Here is a 23,123-nt window from a genome sequence, read left to right on the forward strand (position 1 = left end):
TTTTTCACTACTCAACTGTATTTTGACTCGCCACATCATAGATAAAATTTTGCCGGCCTAGCATTGCGACATAACCATACTCTCATACTTCGCCATGTTAGGAAGGTGACAAAGATGCATGTGTTAACTATAAGTGAACATAAGAGACTTTTACTTGTATTACAAAGAAAACAAAGATTTACAGATTTGTCAGTTTCTGTATAGTTTCTGACAAAATAATGACAAAACTTGCATGTATAATGTACCTCTGCTGTTGAGTTGAGCCTGTCAGAGCTTGGACTGGCCTGGTCTTTGGCCATCACCTGTAGGGTGTAAGTGGCCTGTCTCTCACGGTCAAGACTCTTGGCTGTGCGAATGATCCCGTCAGAAGGGCCAATAGAAAACTCCCCCATCAAATCACCAGACTCAATCGAGTAAGAGATCTTGGCATTCACATCTGCAATTACACAGAAAAGCAATTCGTTAAGGAGGTTAACAAAATCTTTTCAGCTAGCAGCAGTTGTAAATGATATTGGCCTAAAGCTTGTTGTCGTTATGAAATTTGCCAAAAGGTTATCCTGTATATGGACATGTAAATAGCAATGCAGTATTTGAGTCTTTCTCCAATAAAACTGAAAATAAAGTTTATATTTATAATTTGTCAATTAATCACTGATAGTGGTCACTTACACGAATCCCCTACTTTATCCCCAAAAAAACAGTCTCAAAATTTCACAATCCATTTAATCTGTAAGGGGTTTATTTATCTTGAGTGATAAGCTAGGTGTGTCCCAGCTAGTTACCCTGGCTTTCTGGCATGTAAGCCTATCTCTGAGCATCGTTTAGGACAGGGTGGGATTCTCAGACAAAACAGAAACCTGATAAGAGTTCTTAACACTCATGGGAAATGACTGACAATTAGTGTAGAAAAGCAGTAAAGCAGATAACAGTACAATGATGCAGTGTTGTAAAACCTGGAAGTGACGGCTACTACAGGAATGTTCTTGTCATGCAAAGACTTATTGTGACATTTCTGCTATGCAAGACCAGATTTATATGCATTATTGTTAGTTTCACAGTCAATTCAAGAAATTTTGCTACAGTAAGAACATTCCAGAGTATTTTATTCTTTAAATTCACTACTGGACAGAAATAGCAATTTATGATTAAATAAAAATATGAATAGACCTTACTTATTGTGTTTGAGACATTTCCATGGTTTCAAAGAGGCTATACTGAAGATTTTTGACCCCCAAAAAATTGAAGTGTTGTCATTCAATATTGGTAAATAAATGTTCCTGAATCTTTTTCAATCTTTAGGGTCATTTTAACACTCGTAAAGGAGGAACGAGTTTAATATTTACTGGAGAATAATTTGAGCTGCCCTTGGTAAATGCAGAAAATTTGATTTGATTGTCAAATATGGATATTTTATCTAAAATCTCCAGCTATGGACTGTAGAGAAGGAAATTTTGACAACTTTCTTTACTTACTGTACATATGGATAATAGCCTGTAAATCCCTGGTTAGGTTAAATGAATTATTTACAAAAAATGCTAAACTAATTGATATTCTGCATGCTGTGGTGGGGTTGGGTGGGGGCAAAATGTAATTGGTGGGGTGGGGGGGGGGAGCGTTGAGTGTAGTGGAGCAGGGGTTGTTTCATACACTATTGGCAACCCAAGAGCCATATCCTTGGCAAACATCACTTTATCTGTCACAAATTCTCATATTTACTGCTGCCTATGTTCTAAAACAACTTGGTGAGGTGCCCAGGATATCTAAATACTGATAAAATATCCCCTGTTCCATGGTATGATAGGTTTTCTATCAGCTCTACTGGAGCAATAAAAACAGGAATATAAGGGAAGCTGGGAGTGGATGGTTGATAGGAAACAATGTAACAGCTGTAAGCAGAGATAAACAGTGGGGGCTCCTCCAATGGTGAATGGATGCAAGAGGGTAGATATGTCAGAGCTTCAGGGGTTCTTCTGGGAAAAGATACAGGCCAATACTGGATCTGCTACACTGGGGATAAATAAAGGGGAAGACATTCTTAGTCTGCCAAGGAAAGGATAAGAAAAAATAGGAAGAAAAACAAAAAAGAAAAGAAGACTGAACTTCACTGGAAACATCTTCTGTACTTCACAACATGAAGCTGGTTGTATGACATTACATACGGATAGACAGATGTACATACAGACAGACAGATGTACATACAGACAGATGTACATATGAACAGACAGATGGTCTAATAGCTAGAGGCTCCTCTAGTAGTGTAAAGGAGATGGGAACTCAATGCCTTGTACTGTATATGTTTTCTTTAGACTACTTTCTGCACCAGCCCTGAAGTAATGGGTTTGTAGCAATATCCCACCCAGACTTAGCCTTTTTACCACACAAAAGTATCAGATAAGAGGTGAAAGAAAAATAATCATGGATAACAGGGGAGAAATTCCTTTCCAGTCACAATATAAGCAGAGCTACTTGTGTTCAAAGTTTAAAAAGTCAAAAAGAATGCCATGAAAAGGACCAAATTTTTCATTAGTCTTTCAGGGAAGTCATACTCAAGTTTGTGAGTCTTGCAATATATGTGATAATACATTTTCCACTGGTTTCCTGCTGATGTGTTAATACAGATATGATTTCATGACCTTTATTTATTATAATCATGTTTTTACAACAGTTTTACTGGATTATTTATGAGTGTCCATGTTGACGACAAAAAAAAGATCAGAGAGGGAACATCCATTACCCTTGGTATGAAATTTCTTGTTTTCATAGGACTTCTTCTAGGAGAAAAATATTTTCTTATCTCAACATACCATAAACTAGAAAATATACATTCATTTTAATCAATTTAAACAAAATATTTGTTTAAGACTAATTTTAAGTACTGGTGTCTACATGTATATGTAGATATAAGAAAAGTTTCTCTCTCCCAAAGAAAGACTGCCTGGGCTGGAGTCATTCACAAATCCACATTTGCTGCCAGTCTATCAAAATGTCTGCCCTTTCTTGACCCGCATTCCGCAGCCTGACTTCTCCACAGTTTTAGAATTCTCAGAGCATTTTTTTTATGAATGTGTCTAACTGAAGTTTCTAGAGGAGAAATATTTCAGCCTGCTTTTCTGTAACGGATTTGTTTTTCTCGGAGAACTTCAGGCCAGCATGTCCAGTGCAAGCATGAATGTTCCATGTGTCAGCACCTGCCAAATTAATGTCTATATTTTCCAAAGAAAAACAAAAAAAAAATGTCACATGTGTTCTGAAGGTATAAATTTGATAGAAAAAAAAAGGACTATTCTCATGGGAAATGTATACTTTAATGTAAAGGTACATTAATACAGTTTGTGCTGTGCTATCCTGATATAAACACAGGTTAGAGGCCTGCCATCAGATAATTGTAGCCTATCTACCATGAAATTTAATCTCTATCATAGCTAAAAGCAGAAGGACCAGGTATTTATTCTCACAAGCATCATTAAATCAGAAGAGAAGCTATAAATGTGTCCAATCGGGGTCATTGGCAGGGGTAGGCCCACTCAAGGGGGGATTGATTTCACATATCCCAACCTGTTCCTTAGCCTGATAGGGACAGGCATTAAGCCCTAACAGTATGGGGAAACCTATACTCTGTGGGACAGAGAGGTTGTTTAAACACGCGCAGATTGTGAAAACCAAGCCTGCCTAGGATTAGAGTGTCAGCCATAGATTTATTGGGTTCGATATCAACTTAATATCAGATTATTTAGGGAATAATGTTGGGAAATTTAATCTCTGACCAGAGTCCAGACCATCTTGTTGGCACAATGGGAAGTTTTTGTTGTTGTCTTGTCAAACTGTCTGTCCATTTGTCTATCTCATACGAACTCCTACAAATTGCAGCTCTGAATGTCACAGGAAATGTGAATGAAGAAATGAGTAGGAAAACTAAGTCATTTTTGTAAATGCATGAACAGAATTGTAGGAGAGAGTTTGTACAATACGTCAGAGATTTGGACTTAACACAGGAGTGAAAATCTGACTAGCCATTTTTAGTAGACAGTAAAAATCATGAAATATAATTTCAGCACTCAATTCATTAAAATCAGTTGTAACCATTTCAAAGTAACTAAATATTAAAATGGCAAAAGTGACTCAAATTTCCTCAAATGCCCTAAAGTTTTGTACATTTTTGCAACTACCTGGAGAATGGCATAGTCAGCATGTAGGTATCAGATCGTTATCAAAGTATAACATGTATGACCATGTGTATTCCATGTTTTGTCAAAGTCAAAGTTTCTTATTCCGCCACTCACCAGAGTCTGTATCTGTGGCCATGGTGGTAAGTATACTGGTACCGACACTGGCGTTCTCCCACACCTCACCCTGGTAAGACATGGGGTCAAATACAGGCACATTGTCGTTGACATCCAGGACATTCATATACAAGGTGATATTGGAGGAGAGGGAAGGTTCCCCACCATCCACAGCCTTCACGGTCAGGATATAGTGCTGGACCTGGACGGACAAATTCATACACAACTAACGGACTGGACATGGACAAGTGGTAGACAGAAAGCTTTAATTTCATCAAATACACATTAAAAAATTGAATAAAACTTGAATGAAAACCGAAGACTTTGATGAAATCTTCAATTTCATTAAGGAAAGTTGAACCAAATATCCCAACAACTGAATTGGTATGCAACATTGTTATAGAGTTATATTGTTTTCAAAACAATCAACAACATTCCCAGAGGAAATGGCCTAAACACAAAAAACTATATGAATATCAAATGTTTTTTTTGTGCTGATGTACACGCAGACTCTCTTCAAGTATTGGAAACAATTACAAATGATTAACAATGTTGATCAGTTTTGTTTTGTCTATACCAATGCTAATGTCAATCAAGACAATAATGTACTGGAAGCCTACTTGTATTCTCAGTAGAAATCTTTGGAAAAAGGATGATTTCGCGCTCGATGTGCAATGGGGCATAAAATAGGGGATCAACTGAATGGTCTTCAGTTTCCTGTATGTCTAGGTGTCACTAATGCTTAGATTTTTATTACAGGAAACATTGGTAATATTAATGTCTGAGCCATCAATTACTGTAACAAATTACCTGTTCAAAGTCCAAGTGGCCAATCAGAGTAAAGGTTCCACGAGTTGGGTGGAGCTGAAAAACATCACTGCCCCAATCAGACGCCAGGACATAGGTCACATGACCATTGTTTCCCTCATCACTGTCTGTTGCCAGGACGCTGGCCACTGTTGTGGAGAGCGGGGTGTTTTCCGGGATGTCGAAGGAAAAAGAAGACTTTTTGAATTGTGGAGCATGGTCATTGATATCGGTAAGATCAATACTGACTAGTGCCTGAGAGTCCTGCAGGCCATCGCTGGCTCGTACCCTCAAATGGTGGTGTGGTTTTCGCTCTCTGTCCAGCGGCTTCAGGTTGGTGATTTCACCTGCAAAACAGTAAAACAGGGTCAAAGTAAAGTTGAAGCACTTCAGTCTGCCAACACTTAAAAGTTTTGTACAGTTATAGAGCGAGTGATACATCTTTGTAATACGTTGACGATCTATAATTTACAAAACCCTGAAAAAAAACAAAAAAAAAACGTGAGACTTCAAGGCTTGTTTAAGAAATACATGACATAGTCAATGCATTTTTTTTTTACAAGACTTCCTCACAAACCTACCTTATAATCCAAGTTTTTGAAAGCAGTGCCCCAGAATAAAGTTGCCAAAATTGTATTGTGCTACTTAATCAGCTGCCACCATTTCACTTGGATTTTGCGTCCAAGAGAAAAACTTTTTCACTTTAAATTCTCTCTTCACCGTACAAATTGCTCCTTTATTTCATAGTAAAATTCCAAGACTTTTATCATGTTATATTGGCTGATGTCTTATGAGTAGAAGTTTTCGTATCCTGTAATGAAAACTGCAATGTAAAACTTTTCTTAAATCTTGTATTGAGTCAAATACTCAAAAGTCCAACTCTATGGAATTAGAAATGCCACAAAGAATACATATATTCTAAAGTAGCTCCCTTTATTTGACAGACACTGGCATTTAGGTTGGCTGTGTCACGGTACCAATTTACTAAATTTCGTTCATACATTTTTCATTGTGTCATTGCTTGGTCTTTCATCTCCTCTCTAACACTCAACCTAACAAAACCACCATTGTGACACCTTCTATAGTCTTATGACAAAACAAAGTACAGGACTAGCAGAAATCAGGTTAATCTACGAGAGAGAAAAGATGATGTGATGTCAGCCTTGACGGGTACATCTAGCTCACAAAGCCGACATACAGCTAAGGGTTCACTTTACCATACACTGACTTCTTTATTAACTTCAGAGAAGACTATAGAAATGAAATCTACAGTACACTTGATGAACTTGTTGGCAACATGAGGTCAACCACTTATTAATATGCTTGTACATCAATGTACATCACAGCTTAATGTGCGTCACTCAAATCAGCCCTAATTATAGTGTGTATAGAGTATACTGGGGCATATTTCATATAAATTATTAATTACATTAAGAGATCAGAACTGTACTAAAAGGAAGCTGCTGAAAAATTGATTCACTCTGGTTGGGTATTCAGCAGCCCACAGTTCACCTCACCGTTTGAGATAGAATTAGAGTTAACGGCAGCAAAGATAAAACTGATTTCGCTCATGCCATCAAAACGTCTACACTTACAAGTAAAGCTTCTTAAACACTAGTTGATACCCATCATCCTCATATTTCTTGAAAAACTTTAATTCATGTATAAACTGATGTAATTATAAATGTACATTATTTTCTATTGGGATAATTGATGAAAAGGTGCTTTACCTGATGCATCAATTCTGAAGGTATCATCATCATTTCCTTCCACAATACTTAGTGTCACCTCCCCAATTACATCGCTGTCCTCCACGGTTACCTTGGTAACGCTGGTGCCCACCATTTGGGTCTCTGGCATAGAGATGTAATAAACAGTCTTGGAGAATTTGGGAGGTGTGTCATTTTTGTCCTTCAGCTCAATTTGAACCTGGAAAATATAAATATATAAATATATGTACATTTAATTGGAGGATATGTATTATTTCAAAATGTATGACATTACGAAGACCTGATTTCTTCTACCTTTTCACTGACCTCAGCAACCAATATTTTGAAACATTCTGAGAGAACTATAGGATGTGGAGAAATAATTTGCACAATTTTATGAAGCTTGCATCTTTAATGACACAAACAAATCATTTTTAGTGTGATTTTCAGAATAATTGTGTACACAAATGCCACTGAAAAGATGATTTCGGTGGTTGAAAAGGTTGGAGACTTCCAGTAAATATAAATGTTATAAGTCAACTACATTTAACTGGAGGAGGGTTGTATATTATCCATCTATATCTATGAAGACATTTATATGAGACCCTTGTTACAGCATATATTACAACAGCTCCCAGTTTATAGTAGCCTTAACACTAATCTCATATATATCTGAGAGCCACAATTGTACAAACATCATATGACTGGGCTACATGTTGATGCCATCACATATGCAATCAGTACAAAGTGCAAAGAAATTTCATTACAGGTACACAAAGTTCAAAGGAATTCCTTATGGATGTGTAAATTTGTACACCTAGTGCACTCATTCCTCAGCAGGAGACTTGCCATATTAAACTGATTAATCAACCTACTTAAACAGAGATTACGCACTTCATAAAAGGGTAATCTTTTGAGGGAATTACGTCATCATAGCTTGTGTTTTCTGTATTTATGTAAAAAATACAGGTATACACATAGGTGAGTTGTGTTTTCATCAGAACTCGGGGATATCAGTGAGGAATCGATACATGCACGTACATGTAATATCTCTCTAAGTATATAAAAATTATACATGTACAAAAGACATGTAAAATAAATTTATTTAATTTATTTGACTGGTACATGCACAATAAAAACACGCCTCTTCGTTTACTGTAGGAATGAATGTATCCGCACACATATCACATCCTGGTATTCACAACCCATGACGCTGATTAAGGCTCATTATATCCTGTAGTAAAACACCCCAACAATTGCATACATTTATCAGGGTTTTTTATTTCTCTTCCGAATGGCTGGGTTACAACAAAGCCTGATGACTGACCATCAGTTTACAGCGAACCTTTGGCCTGACCTCAACATCAAAGTACTATGCTCAGACTGCCTAAGGGCAGGATGTGGCCAGTATACAGCGTCTTCAAAGCTTCCAATAAATCATAAAAGCGAAAATGCTTCAGGCAAATCCAGAGGCCGCGATCATAACTGCGTGCTAAGGACTGTCTGCCTGAGGCCAGTTAAACAGGTACAAACCTATCAGGGCTTACAAATGAAACAGACCTTGTTTTCACCTGTATTACCTGATCAAAGACACAGGTAACATTTGTAGCGCCTTGCTTTACATCTAGTAACGATATCGGTGAGTTTCAGGTAAATCAATAGTTTGATATAGTGTGTGATAACGTCAACAGTAGAAATACAGTGTAGATTCAATGCCCATGATAGGGGGAAAAGCTGTATTTTTACGTACATGTACAGCTGTAAATATAATGTTTACCACCTTTCCCCATCCAAAAAAATACAATAAAATGGCTATCCTCCAAAAGTAATTAAGGTGCTCTCATCTTTTCTTTATTTTACTTGAGAATTTTTCACTTGTATGCAGGTGGTTATGTTTATAAGTGGAAGAAATCAGAAAATGCCTGAAGAAAACCACTGGTCAATCTTTGATGAGTACACGTACATCTCCAACCTCCTGACTTAAGATCTCAGCCATACAGCAAGAGCTGGATTTGAACCTGCAACCCTAATATTATTCAGAGCCAAATAGCCATAGATGAGAATAGAGATTTAGCTGTATTAGCTAGTAGAGGCACTGGGCGTTTTTGAGGTCGTAATGATAAAAGCAAGATATTGTATCAGCTTCATGAAAATGACCAGGAAAACACACTTAGACCTGCACTTTATCGAGGATCTTGCATATAATATAGACTATGTTGTACAGTTGAGCTTTTGAGGTGGAGTTGATAAAGTCAAGATATCGTATCAGTTTTAGGAACCTTAACAAGAGGAAATACACTTACATGTAGATCTCCACTTTACAGAGTATTCTGCATGTAGACTATGTTGCATAGCTGTACATACACTGTAATTCTATTTCCCTCAGGGCCTCCATGGCTCAGTTGGTTAGCGCGCTAGCGCAGCACAATGACCCAGGAGTCTCTCACCAATGAGGTTGCTGTGAGTCAATTCCAGCTCATGCTGGCTTCCTCTCCGGCCATACGTGGGAAGGTCTTCTAGCAACCTGCGGATGGTCGTGGGTTTCCCCTGGGCTCTGCCTGGTTTCCACCCACCATAATGCTGGCCGCTGTCGTATAAGTGAAATATTCTTGAATATGGTGTAAAACACCAATCAAATAAATAAACAAATAAATAAATCTATTTCCCTCATGAGTACATGCACCTCATTAGATTGATCACATTTTGTATAGTTGTACTGATAATAACATATCAATATGGATGTAGAAGACACCAGTTACAGGTGGATGTACATGTATGAACAGTAGACATACACTGTAAATCTTCAACCTTTTCAACTACTAAAGCACTTTTTTCGGTGGAATGCATACATACAATTATTATGAAGATGATGCTAAAAAGGATTTGTTTGTGTCACTGAAGATGCAAGCTTCATAAAACTATACACATGATTTTTCTACACCCCATAGTTCTCTCAGAATGTTTCAAAATATTGGTTGCAGAGGCAGTTGAAAAAGTTGAAAAATGAAGGTATGTGTAAGTTCATAAAGTACATGACAGGTAGTTAACCAAATTCCAATGATTCCCATGCACGAAATGTACAGGCATATGGAGTCATTCATTTACTGTTATCGCAGTGAGTAACGTCCATGTCTTTGTCAGGATCAAAGAGAAATAACAAGCAAAAAAGCAAACTGTCCGTTGTTAAGATGAGTACAAATTTGGCTCCAACTATAATTGGACATTTTAATAACAGTCATTTGAGTACAGAGCTTCACTTCACAGATCTGCTAGTTAAAACTAAAAATCACCATTAATGGTATCACTGTACAACACTGAAAAGTCCTGTACAGCAATTTTACTAGCCTAGCATAGTTTCTTGTTTATCACCTTTTTATCCAGAAAAAAATGATTGTAATGTGTACAAGGGATAGATCATGCAGAAAAGAAATAGCAGTGTGTATGGTGCATGAGTAGTGTTTTAGCAAGCAGCAATGCTGTGAGCCTAGTCAGTCGTAGAATATACATGTAAGTGTGGAACTACGCAGGCCCCGAGTACGTCACCGAAAACAACCGTCACTTTTCCAAAAACTGGTTTGCATGGACATGATGGATGATCCTTGTCAAGTGTTCGTCATACATACTAAGTGATTTCCGGTAATTATTCCCTAATAAATCACAGACTGTCCAGCTTTAACCCTCATCGGAAAAATCGTGTCCATATAACCCCACAATAGGTTCACTATCCAGGCCCTTGTCTGTTTATAAATCACCAAAAAAAAAATTATGCTGACCGGGCTTGTAAAATGGCCCACCTACAAGTACATACCGCTGAACACAAGTCTTTAAGTTTCAATTTAGATTCCAAAGCATCAAGCTTTTTTTGGCTTGTTTTTGTTTTATTTTATTTTGGGGGGGGGGGGGGGGGGTGGCGGTAGGATGATTGACAGGAGTGAATGACAAGTGGGTGTAGCCAAAATCTAAGAATTGATGAAAATAACTCGCACACTTATGACAACAGCAAACAATGAAACTCTTTTATAGAGGAACATGCATTTGGCATCTCGAACTCGGTGAACCAAGTGCACATCTGACAGCATTTATCCCCTTAAGCCTAATTAAAACTTTGTCATATGATCTCAAATCTATAATATTTTCATGTTGCACGCATGCCCTTCTTTCCAATCTCAGCTATAACAGACACCATTGTTCCTTCGGATACCATTTGTTTTACTGGCCAAAAAATTTGTCCACAGCAATGTCTTTCTTTAAAGATGCCAGCGCCAAATTCATAAATATTCAGGGATTTCTTTACTCTGTGAGACATCAGGGCAATTAAACTTTAACAAATGTGACATTTTTACTGCTGAAAAGCCATTAACGATGACTTGGGATGGTCAGATTCAATGACACACACATTCAGCCTGAAATGTATATTCATGCTGGAAATAAAACACTGAAACTACATCTTGTATGAATCACGCAAATGCAAGTACCTTAATCTCTAAACAATGACCAATTCCCTTCATTTTATGTCTAGTTTTTTTGTTGTTTAATTATGATACACTGTAAATGTTAACATTTCAATATCAACTGGAAACTTCATAGACAAAAACAAGAAGACAAAAAGGTAACACACCACATATTTAAGGGAAACTCAATTATTTGATTGGTGTTTTATGCCGTACTCAAAAATATTTCCCTTTTACAACAGTGGTAGGGAGGAAAACCACAGCATTGTGGTGGGAGCAAACCCAAGGAAACTCAAGACCATTAACATGTTGCTGGCAGACCATCCTACGTGTGGCGGGAAAGGAGAGAAACCTATTGATTAGTTCCAACCACACGTATATAGAGTAAATGAATCCAATATTCCCCAGAGCTGTGTCTATTTTCGTATGCATGTCACCGAAAATCTACTACATAAAGTGAAGAGTTCCTTTGATGTATTATGCATACACTTATCATATGTACATGAGTGTGCTGTCCTTGAGCAGAGCACAAAGCAATTGCATAGCATCTGCAGATTGATTTGTCAGACCAGTCTTAAATATTAGTAAAACAAATTAGTTAAATAAAAGTAAAAAGTTACCTATCCTATCTCAATTGAATTTAATTCATTGACTTTAATTCACTTGTCAGGTCCAGAGTGTTCATCGGTTGATTGTTTACTGTGAAAATACAGTAAATCTTACAGGATTTGCTGCAGAATACTGTGTGGGTATACATACATGTACATGCCAGTACCAGCAATGTTTTTAAAAACACTCTGCTTTTTCAATTTAAAAGGGATTCTTGAACTGGCCAGCAATCTGCTTCACTCAAGTGGCAATTAAGGGGAACAGCCTGGTTGCTTAGATGAATGGCTTATGTTTTTCAGCACATGTCAGGATACTACAGAGTTCACAGAGTGACTGGGATGTACAGAGCTCTTTGCCTCTAAGAAATAAAGTAGCGAAGAGAAGGACGACCAGTAAAGTAAACCATGCACCCAATGCCAGTTGTCAGTTATCACAACCCTGCAATACTTCCTATCAACACATTATTTTTTAATTAGGACCTCCCCTTAACACAACAAGCCTGGGGTGTTGAAACTCGTCCCTGGAAAACCCTGGTCTCAAAGGAAACATTTGGTAAGGCAGAATGCGCTTAAGCTAACAAGTCATACACTCTCTGCAACAGACGCCTCTATCTACTGGCCTACTTAGATGGCATCTCTCTCTTGTATCCTTGTCTACTCAACTGTACATGAACTTCTATCTATATCGCCTGTAAGTACCAGAACTAACAGGTCTGCAAATCGTATTGTCCACGGGTACTATTACACCAATTACACCACCACCAACACCGTACATTTGTAAATATGCTTGTGTTTGAAAAAACACTGCATACAACACCTGTAAAGCTCTGTAACACAACACAGGTACTGTGCATGTATGAATGCACACAAGTAATGAGCAAGCCAATTTCTCCCATCTTTTCCTCATTGTACGAGTATATAAAATATTGTTCTAATCCTGCTTCATGCCAAGTACATGTATACACAGAGAGGAAGGTTTGGGTCAACTGACCCAAAAATCTGAGTAATTCAATGGAGCTAATTCGACTCAGAAAACTGAGTCATATCACCAAATCAGTCAAGAGACACATCTGGTTATATTTTGACTCATTTGGTTAGTCGGAAAACTCACAGGAGTCATCCATGACTCAGCTAACATGGTCAAATGACTCCACTGAATTACCCAGATTTTTGAGTCAGTTGATCCAAACTTTTCTCTCAGTGTATGTTTACATGAACTTTGCCCTACCAATTTCAAGTACGTCGAACAAATACTGTATTATACATGTATAAGAACATATGGGTGAGGCCAAAATATTTCTGAGTACGGAGTAAAACACCAGTCAAATAAATAAATTAAAAAATAAAAACATATTGTTGATACATGTACATGAGAAGTGCATGAAAACAGAGGGTCTCAAAAAGACACCTCATTACTGCTTAACTCCGTGCCATTTTTGACTGGCATAGCACATGTTAAAAAGTTTTAATTTGCTATCTTTTGTAACCTTCAATGCATCGCCATGTTAATAGACAACATGTGCATGTAGCAGTTCTATAGGATACATGTAGCAAACTACATGGATTGTAAACCTAACTCCACATACACAACAAACTTTGGGTTATGCAATTAGAATGTACATTAGAACAGAGGCAACATGCTATAAAAAAAAAACAAGTCTAAATGAATTAAGGTACTCATTTAGCCTATAAACATAGTTCTAAAAACTCTGAACAGCTCCAAAATAGACACAGAAAAGCAGGGTAATATGTTAATGTGGACAAAGGCCTGCAGTGATGGCTTTTTGTCTCGGAATCAACTGCTGCTGTTTCATGGGAACACAGTTAAGATGAGACATACGTGTACATGTTTGCGTTAAGAGGCTTTGAAGTCACCTGCTGTTTGAAGCCATATTGTAGATGTTTTCATTGCCAGTTGTTAAGCTGTTGTTAATGTCTATGACAATGTTAAATCTCTATTTTTCAGTTCATTTAGTTCCACACAGATTTTGTTATCTCTATGAAGATCTCTGCTTACAAGTTCTTAAATGATCCCCAATGGTTCACCTGAAGTGGGCAAACAATAAGACTGACCAATTGTGCCAGTGACCACAGCAATAAACCAACCCACTGACCACTCTCATAAACCAAGTTTTATGGCCATTTAGGACAAGGCGGAATGGTCAGAAAAACTGACCAGACGCTACCTGCAATGCCTGGAGACATCTCTAGGTGATTCAGGTAGATTTTACAACTTTGAAGAGCCATTACATCAACCATTTTTTCTAGACAACTGCAGGAAACTATCATCCCCCCAGACCAGACAATAGGTCATCAAATGATCTATCGTGCCCTCTTCCTCACAGCTGCCCCATAATGCCATGCATACTGCGGCAACTTCAAGGGAAACAAGAGTGCCTGCGGCATTATTCAGCAAAAATCCATGGAAATGGTTCATAAACTTCCAGACAGAGACAAAGGATGATTTTTACTACCAAATAAATACATTTTATGCCAGGTAAGATGTTCAGCTCCTGTGGGATAGATTCCATCATGTCTTTTCAAACAAAAATATAAATGAACAGAGTACCCAACCATTTCTGCCTCAGAAATAGTTGTTACACGTAACAAAGATAAAACAAAAAGTTACAAATAAATACAAAATAAAAACTGGCATCACAGTAAATATAAATCATACACAAATGCACAGACAAATTATCCAGACAGTTTTCAAAACAGCATCTCTGGCTATCAGTAACATTACATATGCATGTGCATGCACGTTATGTTATTAAACAGCAGACAAATTCTTCCTATGTGAAAAAAAAATGTAGGCAGATGGTAAATGCCATGGGTCAGGCCATGTTTAATGTTAATACGATATGACAAGTTGTGTGGGTAAGGAATAAACTACACAGGTTTCTTAACTGACAAAACTCCCTTAGCACTTGGTAATTACCATTTCAAAAAGCTGAATTAACTCTGACAGTGTCAGCGGGAAGCCACACAAATACGTTCAGAGATATACGAATGTGAGTTCCAGGGGCATCTACACACTTCAATGGGTTTTTTTTTTTTCTGTAATTTAAAGAACGAACAGTAAACTGCAAATGAAACTAAATAAAATGTCAGAATTATTGTCTGAGTGGAAACTACAGGGAGGTTAGCACATAATTTGTTTTTTTTATACTCACCCATGACAAATTTTCTGTTCTTTATTAACACAGAACTACAGTCCAATGAAGCTGTTGGAAATTTTTATGTTCCATACAAGTATTAGTATATCATATGTAAGCTTCTATTAAAACAAAGTAAAACCTTTATAATGTGAACTTCCTGATAAATTTGACAGCTAACTTCCTTCTGATTTTTTATCCACTGTGCCTATCGATGGTATATTGCACAGTAATGCTCCAGGGTTACTTCATAATTACTTAACCCCACCAAAACTAACAAAAACAAATAAAGCTTGAGTATTTTGAAACAAAAGAGGATGCAAATTTCTGGATTTAATAAGATCCTTTACTGGTAAACTATTAATATATGCAAAAAAAGTATCTTTGAACAAATCAAAGCAAAAAAATTTTCGTAAGTGGAAGAAAAAACAATAATTAAAACCCAAAGTTTTGAGATAAATATTTTTTCAACATCTTCTTATCTAAAAATAACTGAGTTTGCTTTTTTGCGATTAACTGAATTATGTGTTTATTGAGCATTAAAGTACATATACACTGTAATTTGTTTTAGGGCCCATGACATGGGGTACATCTGGAGATTTAAAATCAATTTAAAATCTCAAGCATACTGCAACACACATGTGTACCAAGTTATGTGTATTGAATCAGGTATTATTTGTTACTTCTACAGAGTGTGAAACAGGTCGTGATGTGTGTGCATGTACGTGTGTGTGTAGCTACACAAGAATATGGTACTATGTACCATCATCTAGACAGTGTTGTTTTACACTGTAGAAAGTATACCTAGAGTGCTTAAGTGCACCCTCACAGGTCCCGAATTGTGATGTCTGACCACAGAAGAGCAAACAGGTGCTACAGTGTAACATCACCTAGACTGTGCTGGGGTAATGGTACAGCCATAGGGATGTCTACCTTCACAGGTCCCGATTTGTTATGTTTGACCACAGAAGTCTCCTGAAGTCCAGGCCAGGAGGATACATTGTTAAAGGCTGACTAGCCAAATATTGACAACAGCTTTCTCAGACAAGACAAAACTTTTTGCTGGACCATGCTAAAGCCAAACCCTTCTCACTACCCCTGATACAGGGCCGAATGATGTTGACACAGAGGGCTTGTATTGACTACAGCCAAACAGAGTAGCCCCAGCCAAGGGTGGCCCACAATGGGCGGACTATAAAAGATCTGCTGGCTCTATAGACCCAGATCGTCAATGATGACAGCCTATGTGGCAGGCACTGGCCCTGTATTACCTATGTCAGTACACTTCCACTGTCCCTCTTCGCAAATTGATTCACCAGCCTATACTAAATACCTGTGAACAAACACTCTGCCTCCCTACAGTCAGTCCATTTCAGGCCACTTTTACAACAGGTAAATATACCTTCAGATGCACTATGTGCACATGGTAAATCCAGAACAGCATCACCACGCCCTCAAAATCAGACTATCAAGAGTCGGGACAAAAAAATTTATCGCTTTATATTCCTGAAAACCATGTCCATTCTATCACAAAACCAGTAGAGCAAAGGCTATCTTTCCACTATCAGATTAACAACAAAGTGGTTTTTCCTGAAAGCCACACATAAAAACTGTGTTTATTTGGCAGAAATAATGATTTCCTCCATCACATGACGCATTTCATTATGTTCAGCCAGGTGAAATGATTTGCATTATGACAGGTACAACATAATGATACGCTGGTCTCATTTGGCCACCATACACTGGGCTGTCAAATGAGTGTAGACTTCAGACATAATAGATATCGCTTACAAATGATGGCAGGGAGGGGTTGTCTTACCATGAAAAAAATCTATGAACACGGATACTAGATCAATTAAGTGGAGATTTTATGTCAAACCTTATACCAGTTTCTAGCACTACAATTACATCTTTTAATTTTAACCTGCAGATGCTACTAGCACTGACACAAAGTTTAGTGCACTACCCCTCCCACACATGCAGGCTCTTCCGCACCCACAGAGGAATTTACTTAATTCATGTACTTAGCTGTTACTGTCCTGGGGTTACTAGACCCCTAGGTATAAACACAAACTCATGACAAGACTACATCATTCTTGTATCCTGTTTCAAATACTCCCATGAAATCAATACATCTAATTCCTGATGCAAATCTGTATTTATCATCTTTATGGTCATTAAATGTTAAAACACATGGAGAGTAACGACCATATACTTAGAGACATCTTCAAATCATTTCAATGCGAGTAACACTTCTAACCGACAATGCATACAAGTTTGAGCTGATCACCACCCTAATCTTTTTAATTATTTTGCCATCTCAATTAGTTTTTCACCTGTAATTTTGCAAAAAAAAAAAAAGGCCTCTTTATATACATACATCTACATGTATTCTCTTTCAAACTCATAATGCGTGAATATTTTTACCTTTCAGTCCTTGATTTTTGATAATCCTATATGTAATCTTAATGAACAGGTGTTTCGAACACCACTGCCAGTAAAACATTCAAGCACACACATTCATTTTAGCCAGACATCTACATGTGACAACTCCAGCCTGCATGAGTCAAAACAAGGATAAATGTCTACACATATTGCCAATGACCCAGCCATTAAGTAGTCATATATCAGCTTGGAGTTCGTGGATAAGGGACAGATATTCTTTCATCTGCTATTGATAACGACAGGTAACGATAATAGGTCAACAAAACAAGAGCCTCCTTTAGGGTGTGTGATTGGGTTATAAATATTACCCCCAGGGTGGCAGGGTAATTTCCACATAAAACACCCGGAGACAATCGCACTGCTGCAGTATGAAGGAAATTGGTACATTATGATAACACTGGATATTTTCATATATAACATGTATATGCTCCTGTCATACAGTGTAATGAACATTTTTAATATTTTTAGATGTAATAAAAAAATAATGTGTATCCTTTGGCATAGATATGCTTAAGAGATGTAACAAAATGTACATCTTTTCAGACAGCAAAATTACACACGTACACTGCATCAGAGGAGGCACAGTCCTGCCCTTTAAGCAACTGAGTTCTTGGGGGCGACTGGAAGCAACTGCAAGCATATGATCGGATGATGGTTTTAGTTGATCTACGCATACTGCGATCACCGACAACTGCTGACTTAGCATTGCTTGCAGTTGAACATGTTGTACTTTTCTGCAACTCGAAGCATCCAGTTGTACCCAGTTCCGTCGATCTACGCTTGCTTGCATCCACTTGGTCACAGCTGCTCCCAGTGATGCACAAGTTACTCTATGAAAATGGCGACCACCGAGTGGACGGATGAGGTGGGAAATAATCTCATCAATATTTACATTTGAGATCCCGTGCCTTTTTACGTGATCCTAGAGTACCGAGACAAGGGTCGTTCATAGATGGGCGCCATCAGTGCAGTGATATCCCCCCAAATTTGGGGATAATTGTTGATATTCAACAATTATCAGTATCAGATATTTACAATGTAATAAGTATTTTCAGATTCCCTGAGTCTAAATCTGTATCAATGGTATAAAATCTCAGCATCACGGTTGTAAAAAGCATGGCGCCTAAGTACATTAGAGATGTAATCTCAACAGAGGCAGTAGGTACATTTCTATTTTAGAATGCGATATTTGGAGGCTTAAATGGACAAGAGAATTTTCCAAGAAACCTTCACTTTCAAAAGAAAAGAAAACTTACAGGTATATTATATTATATCAATTACATCCATGCATCGTGCACAAGTGCCCCCACCATCATAAACTGTCATAAGTGCTGTCATAAGTATCTGCTCACAGTTGCATCCAGACGTAGTCGTCCTATGGGCACCGAAACTTAATCCGATCAGATGCTGCCAGTTGCTCACTTTTTCAACGTAAGTGCAACACATATGTCAACTGCGTCGAGTTGTACCCAGTTACTTACGATCGCACATTGACCTACGCCCTTCATTAATCACCCTCATTGTTGTGTACATTGTTGATGAAGATGCACTGGTAGATTGAGTAAGCTTGAGATAAGAAAGATGATGTAGAAAAGCATTTCGCTAAGTGTAACATGCCTACATGTAGCACTGATGTCATTGTAATGTGGCCAGGGAGAAAGCCCCTAAGACAGACGGCTTGGGTTAAATTTGGGTGATTCTGACCTTTCCTGAGCATGCAAAAGCTCTGCCAGACAGGTGACAGGTCTTGGAGAATTACTGGTGCACCAAAGGACCCGAGCATGACCAGTGCTGACATTTCACAGGTAGACTTTAGCACAGTTACCTGGATTTTGGCAATCAACTGTTCCATTGTGCTAGAGTACCTTGCAGGGATTGGAAGATCAGATTTAAAAATTAAAAAAAAAAAATGAATAGCACCAGAATACATCCACACCGCTCACCTGAATTTCTCGCAAGAAATTTATATGGCAGTAGACGTACATAAATGATTACATACATACATGTACACACATACATGTTTACTGATATCCCTTTACTGACATTTTTTCTTTTTTTTACACAAACCTTTCCCACAGTGTGTTTCAGTATGGAAATGTAAGCACAAACGCAAACCTATCTTAAACACATCATGGTAACCCTCATAAATTTAATAAAAGCATTTATTTCAAGCATTGTATCTTCCAATTATTTTTTCTTCCTTCAGAAAACTTTGTGGGTTACCGATATTGTTGAAAACTGATCTAGTGAGTTTTACCAGTGTCACAATGCATTGTTTGTGGCTGTTTACTCAGAAAAGAATGGCCCATTCTCTCTGCCAATGCATGGCCCTGACTTGTAGGCTGGCTGACAGTTTATCACACCTCTTGTGTAAAGTACAGGAAGGTTACATGTTGCAGCCACAGACAAAACACAACAATATACATGCATAGTTTGGCTTCAATCCCAGATAGGTCCATAACACTTGATCATTAAGGTAAATCAAAATCAACTTTTGGCAAGTTTTAATACGATAGAAAAAATTCTAAAACAGATTTCAATTAAGGGTTTGACGTGAGGTGTAATGCGAACAGGACGAGCATGGAGTGTGTGGTTCGAGGATATTTCGAAGATCTATCTCCAAAGCAAACTTAACACATATGGGTCATGGAGGAATTTGGCCTCTAATTCTCTCGGAGTCGTTAGAGAGGCCGCTAAAGACAGGAATGGAACCAGAGTCATGGCTGTTTGTTTGTCGCAAATATTTATCGAGTGAGGCCCAAAAATCTGCGGAGCTGGATGTCCCTTATACCTGGATATAAGACAACTCCGTTACCGGTCTTACGACTGGCTTCACAAGATCTGCAATCAATCTTCCAAACTTAACTACATCAACCCCTCCCCCTTTCTCCATTGCCTCGTAAACTTTTCTCTCCCTTCCCTAAAGCTTCCGTTCCAGATGTTATGTCACCATCGGGCACATTCCTGGTTATATTATTCTACCTGTCATGTCCAATAACAACGAGGTTTACCTTTTGCCGCTCATCAAATAATTCTGTCCTTGTATCACCACCACGACAAGTTAAATTTAACACAGGATGGATGAATACATATGTATAAGTATATAAACATTTAGTGTTTTTGACATGTCCACTCTGCAGGCATAAAGGTTTTACCTGAGCAAATGTAAGTAACCGGCCATAGCACAGGATAATTTTTGGGCAATTTTTTTTCAGAATGAAATAAAACTTTCATGTACAAGTAAGTTTTCATTAAGAATCACGTATATTTACATGTCATTTTGTATCCTTATTGTCCCTGCATGTCTATACTGTTTATCCATGTCTTTCTTTCCTTTTTTTTCAGCTCAGCTTTAAAACTTGATGGATAAATTATGGCAGCTCGTTTTTAAAGGTTTCCAGATGTGGCTTACTTTCAAATGTGTGAAAAATAAAAATGGATTACATTTATATGACAGTCTAACCAATTATGGTCATAGAAATATAACAATATGTCAACTCTACCCCACAATTTATTAGGAAACTCAAGAAAAAGTTTGTCCTTCTCACAATAATGCTAATTTATAAGTGGCAGTGAATAATAGCAGTGGCCAGACAAGAAAATCTACTTGATACAGTTCAAATACAAGTCACCACGGAATTTAGCCAAGTACATGTACGTTTTCTGTTGTTTTTTTTTTTTGTCTACAAAGTTTATCTGGCGGTGATGTGTTCGGGGACAAAAACTGGCCGGTGCACTTCTGTTACCCCAAAATTAACTTTGCTTGAAAACTGATCAAATATCTTCATAAAAATAACCACAACTGAGAACCACCCTCTCTGGCATACTTTCTCAAAACTCATAACTTACACATATTAGTAACCGATGTAAATGCATTTAATATTTCCTGGTCACACATCTGCAAACTTATTACCATATCCAATAAAGGAACCAAACTTAGTTTTCATAAGCTTACATATAAATTGGTTGAACATGCAAGGTGTTCATTATATAGGCAATAAAGCAGTAATACAACAACATATATTAAAAGGAAACATGGAGATATAAAAATATGCAATCTTCATATCACATTTTCACATCAAATACTGTATTCATGTTTGTAACAAGAATACACGGAAATAGTAAGTCATGGCAAATTTATGAACTCTTGCATTATTGCGTGCAAATGGTTTCAAAACATTAAAAATATACACCCTGGAGTTGCAAACTATTCATTCTGCAGATTAACTGAATGCTCACCTGTTCACTTCTTTTTTTCACTAGGTACATGTACTAACAACCAGGATAAAGTAGGAATTGATGGAATTTATCATGAATCTCATTATTTCAAAGAAGTAAAAAAAACTTCAAAACATAAACTTACTACCCTAACATAGATCTGATGTATCTGTCCAATCTATGATTAGCAGGCCTTCCCAGGCAAGCTTGATTCTCTACCAGTGATCTGTTCAGAGTTAAAATTCTTCAAGAAATATTTATATGCATTTTTTTGGTGAATGTTATCAATTATACATATCATCTCAGCTAGAGTATCATGGATTTTCTCCACCTGCTGTAGCATAAATGCACTATCTGACGCCTAGCTTTGAGTCTGTAACCGTGTGAAAAAGATATATCACTGAGATGTGTATCATCTTCTTTAAATTCGAATGTCGTACAACATTCATCATACTCAGATCTATAGGAACAGCTCAATGTGCATGCATACAAACAAATTCTTGAAAATTCCTGTAGCTTAAAAATTTTGTTCCTGCCATAATTCAGGTAGACATTTTTCTTTCCCCATAAAATACATTTAAATTACATTTTTCACTTCGCTCACACAAATACATTTAATACTGCAAACATACAAGCAGAAATGTATATTTTGTGGATGTGTGGAGTCTTTTGTTCAAGCACCCAATTATACTTCAGACAGTGCACCTGTACAAGAAGTACATTCACGTAGGTACATGTGCTCCAGTACCATCATACACTGCAGTTTGTTTAACAAATAAATCTCAGCTCCTTATAAATCAGACACATAGTACATACAACAGAAAATAACCCTGTGGTCAGCCACTGAACTCAATTAAAATATTCAATTCAGTCGGCTCCATGAAACAGTGTTTTCTTAAGGAGACATCTGGACATTGAGGAAGGCTTGATGTTGTTGTAACGGCAGAGGAAAGTTGACAGACTTGGTGAAAACCAGGCGGGCACTGGTCCCTGGGTCCTAAAAATATGGGTGGGGGAGCTGGGGAATATAAACCCTTTGGGGAAAGCCCTCATGTTTTCTCTATCAGTTTACCAGCTTTCTTCACAAGCAGGCCTGGAGCAGGGCCTTGGTTTGCTATCACAAGCCTACTGCCAGCAGTCAGCTGTGACACACACTCCACATACTTTTGACTGGTCATCCCCAAGGCTACAAATAAAACTGGGATTACCACATTACCACAAAGGAATGATTGACATGCTGTACCATGTGAGAGGGACAGTACACTTCACCCATAGCAGATGCAGACTAACAATCAATCATACCCATAAGAGATCACCCAGGCCTGACCATGGGTATCTGTAACATCAAAGATCACACCCTGATAGTCCTTACCAACTGACAAATTGAGAAGTCCTCTTCTGATAGTATAAATGCATATATGAATATTTTGGTATTTTAGATTTTGTCTAA

The 23,123-nt window shown here is 37.6% G+C and overlaps 1 protein-coding gene across 1 annotated transcript in view; it reads right to left on the minus strand.

The window, feature by feature from the left end:
* LOC135473347 (cadherin-related tumor suppressor-like) overlaps positions 1–23,123 on the minus strand; it is an 85,690-nt gene that overhangs the window by 45,746 nt on the left and 16,821 nt on the right. Inside the window, exons 2-5 of the mRNA XM_064753197.1 lie at positions 6,818–7,016; positions 5,091–5,434; positions 4,281–4,482; positions 246–436 (exon numbers count right to left, since the gene is read on the minus strand). Coding sequence (XP_064609267.1) covers positions 246–436; positions 4,281–4,482; positions 5,091–5,434; positions 6,818–7,016 — 936 coding nt within the window. The remainder of the gene's footprint in view (positions 1–245; positions 437–4,280; positions 4,483–5,090; positions 5,435–6,817; positions 7,017–23,123) is intronic.

This window comes from Liolophura sinensis, chromosome 8 (assembly GCF_032854445.1).
Source record: "Liolophura sinensis isolate JHLJ2023 chromosome 8, CUHK_Ljap_v2, whole genome shotgun sequence".
NCBI lineage: Eukaryota > Metazoa > Mollusca > Polyplacophora > Chitonida > Chitonidae > Liolophura > Liolophura sinensis.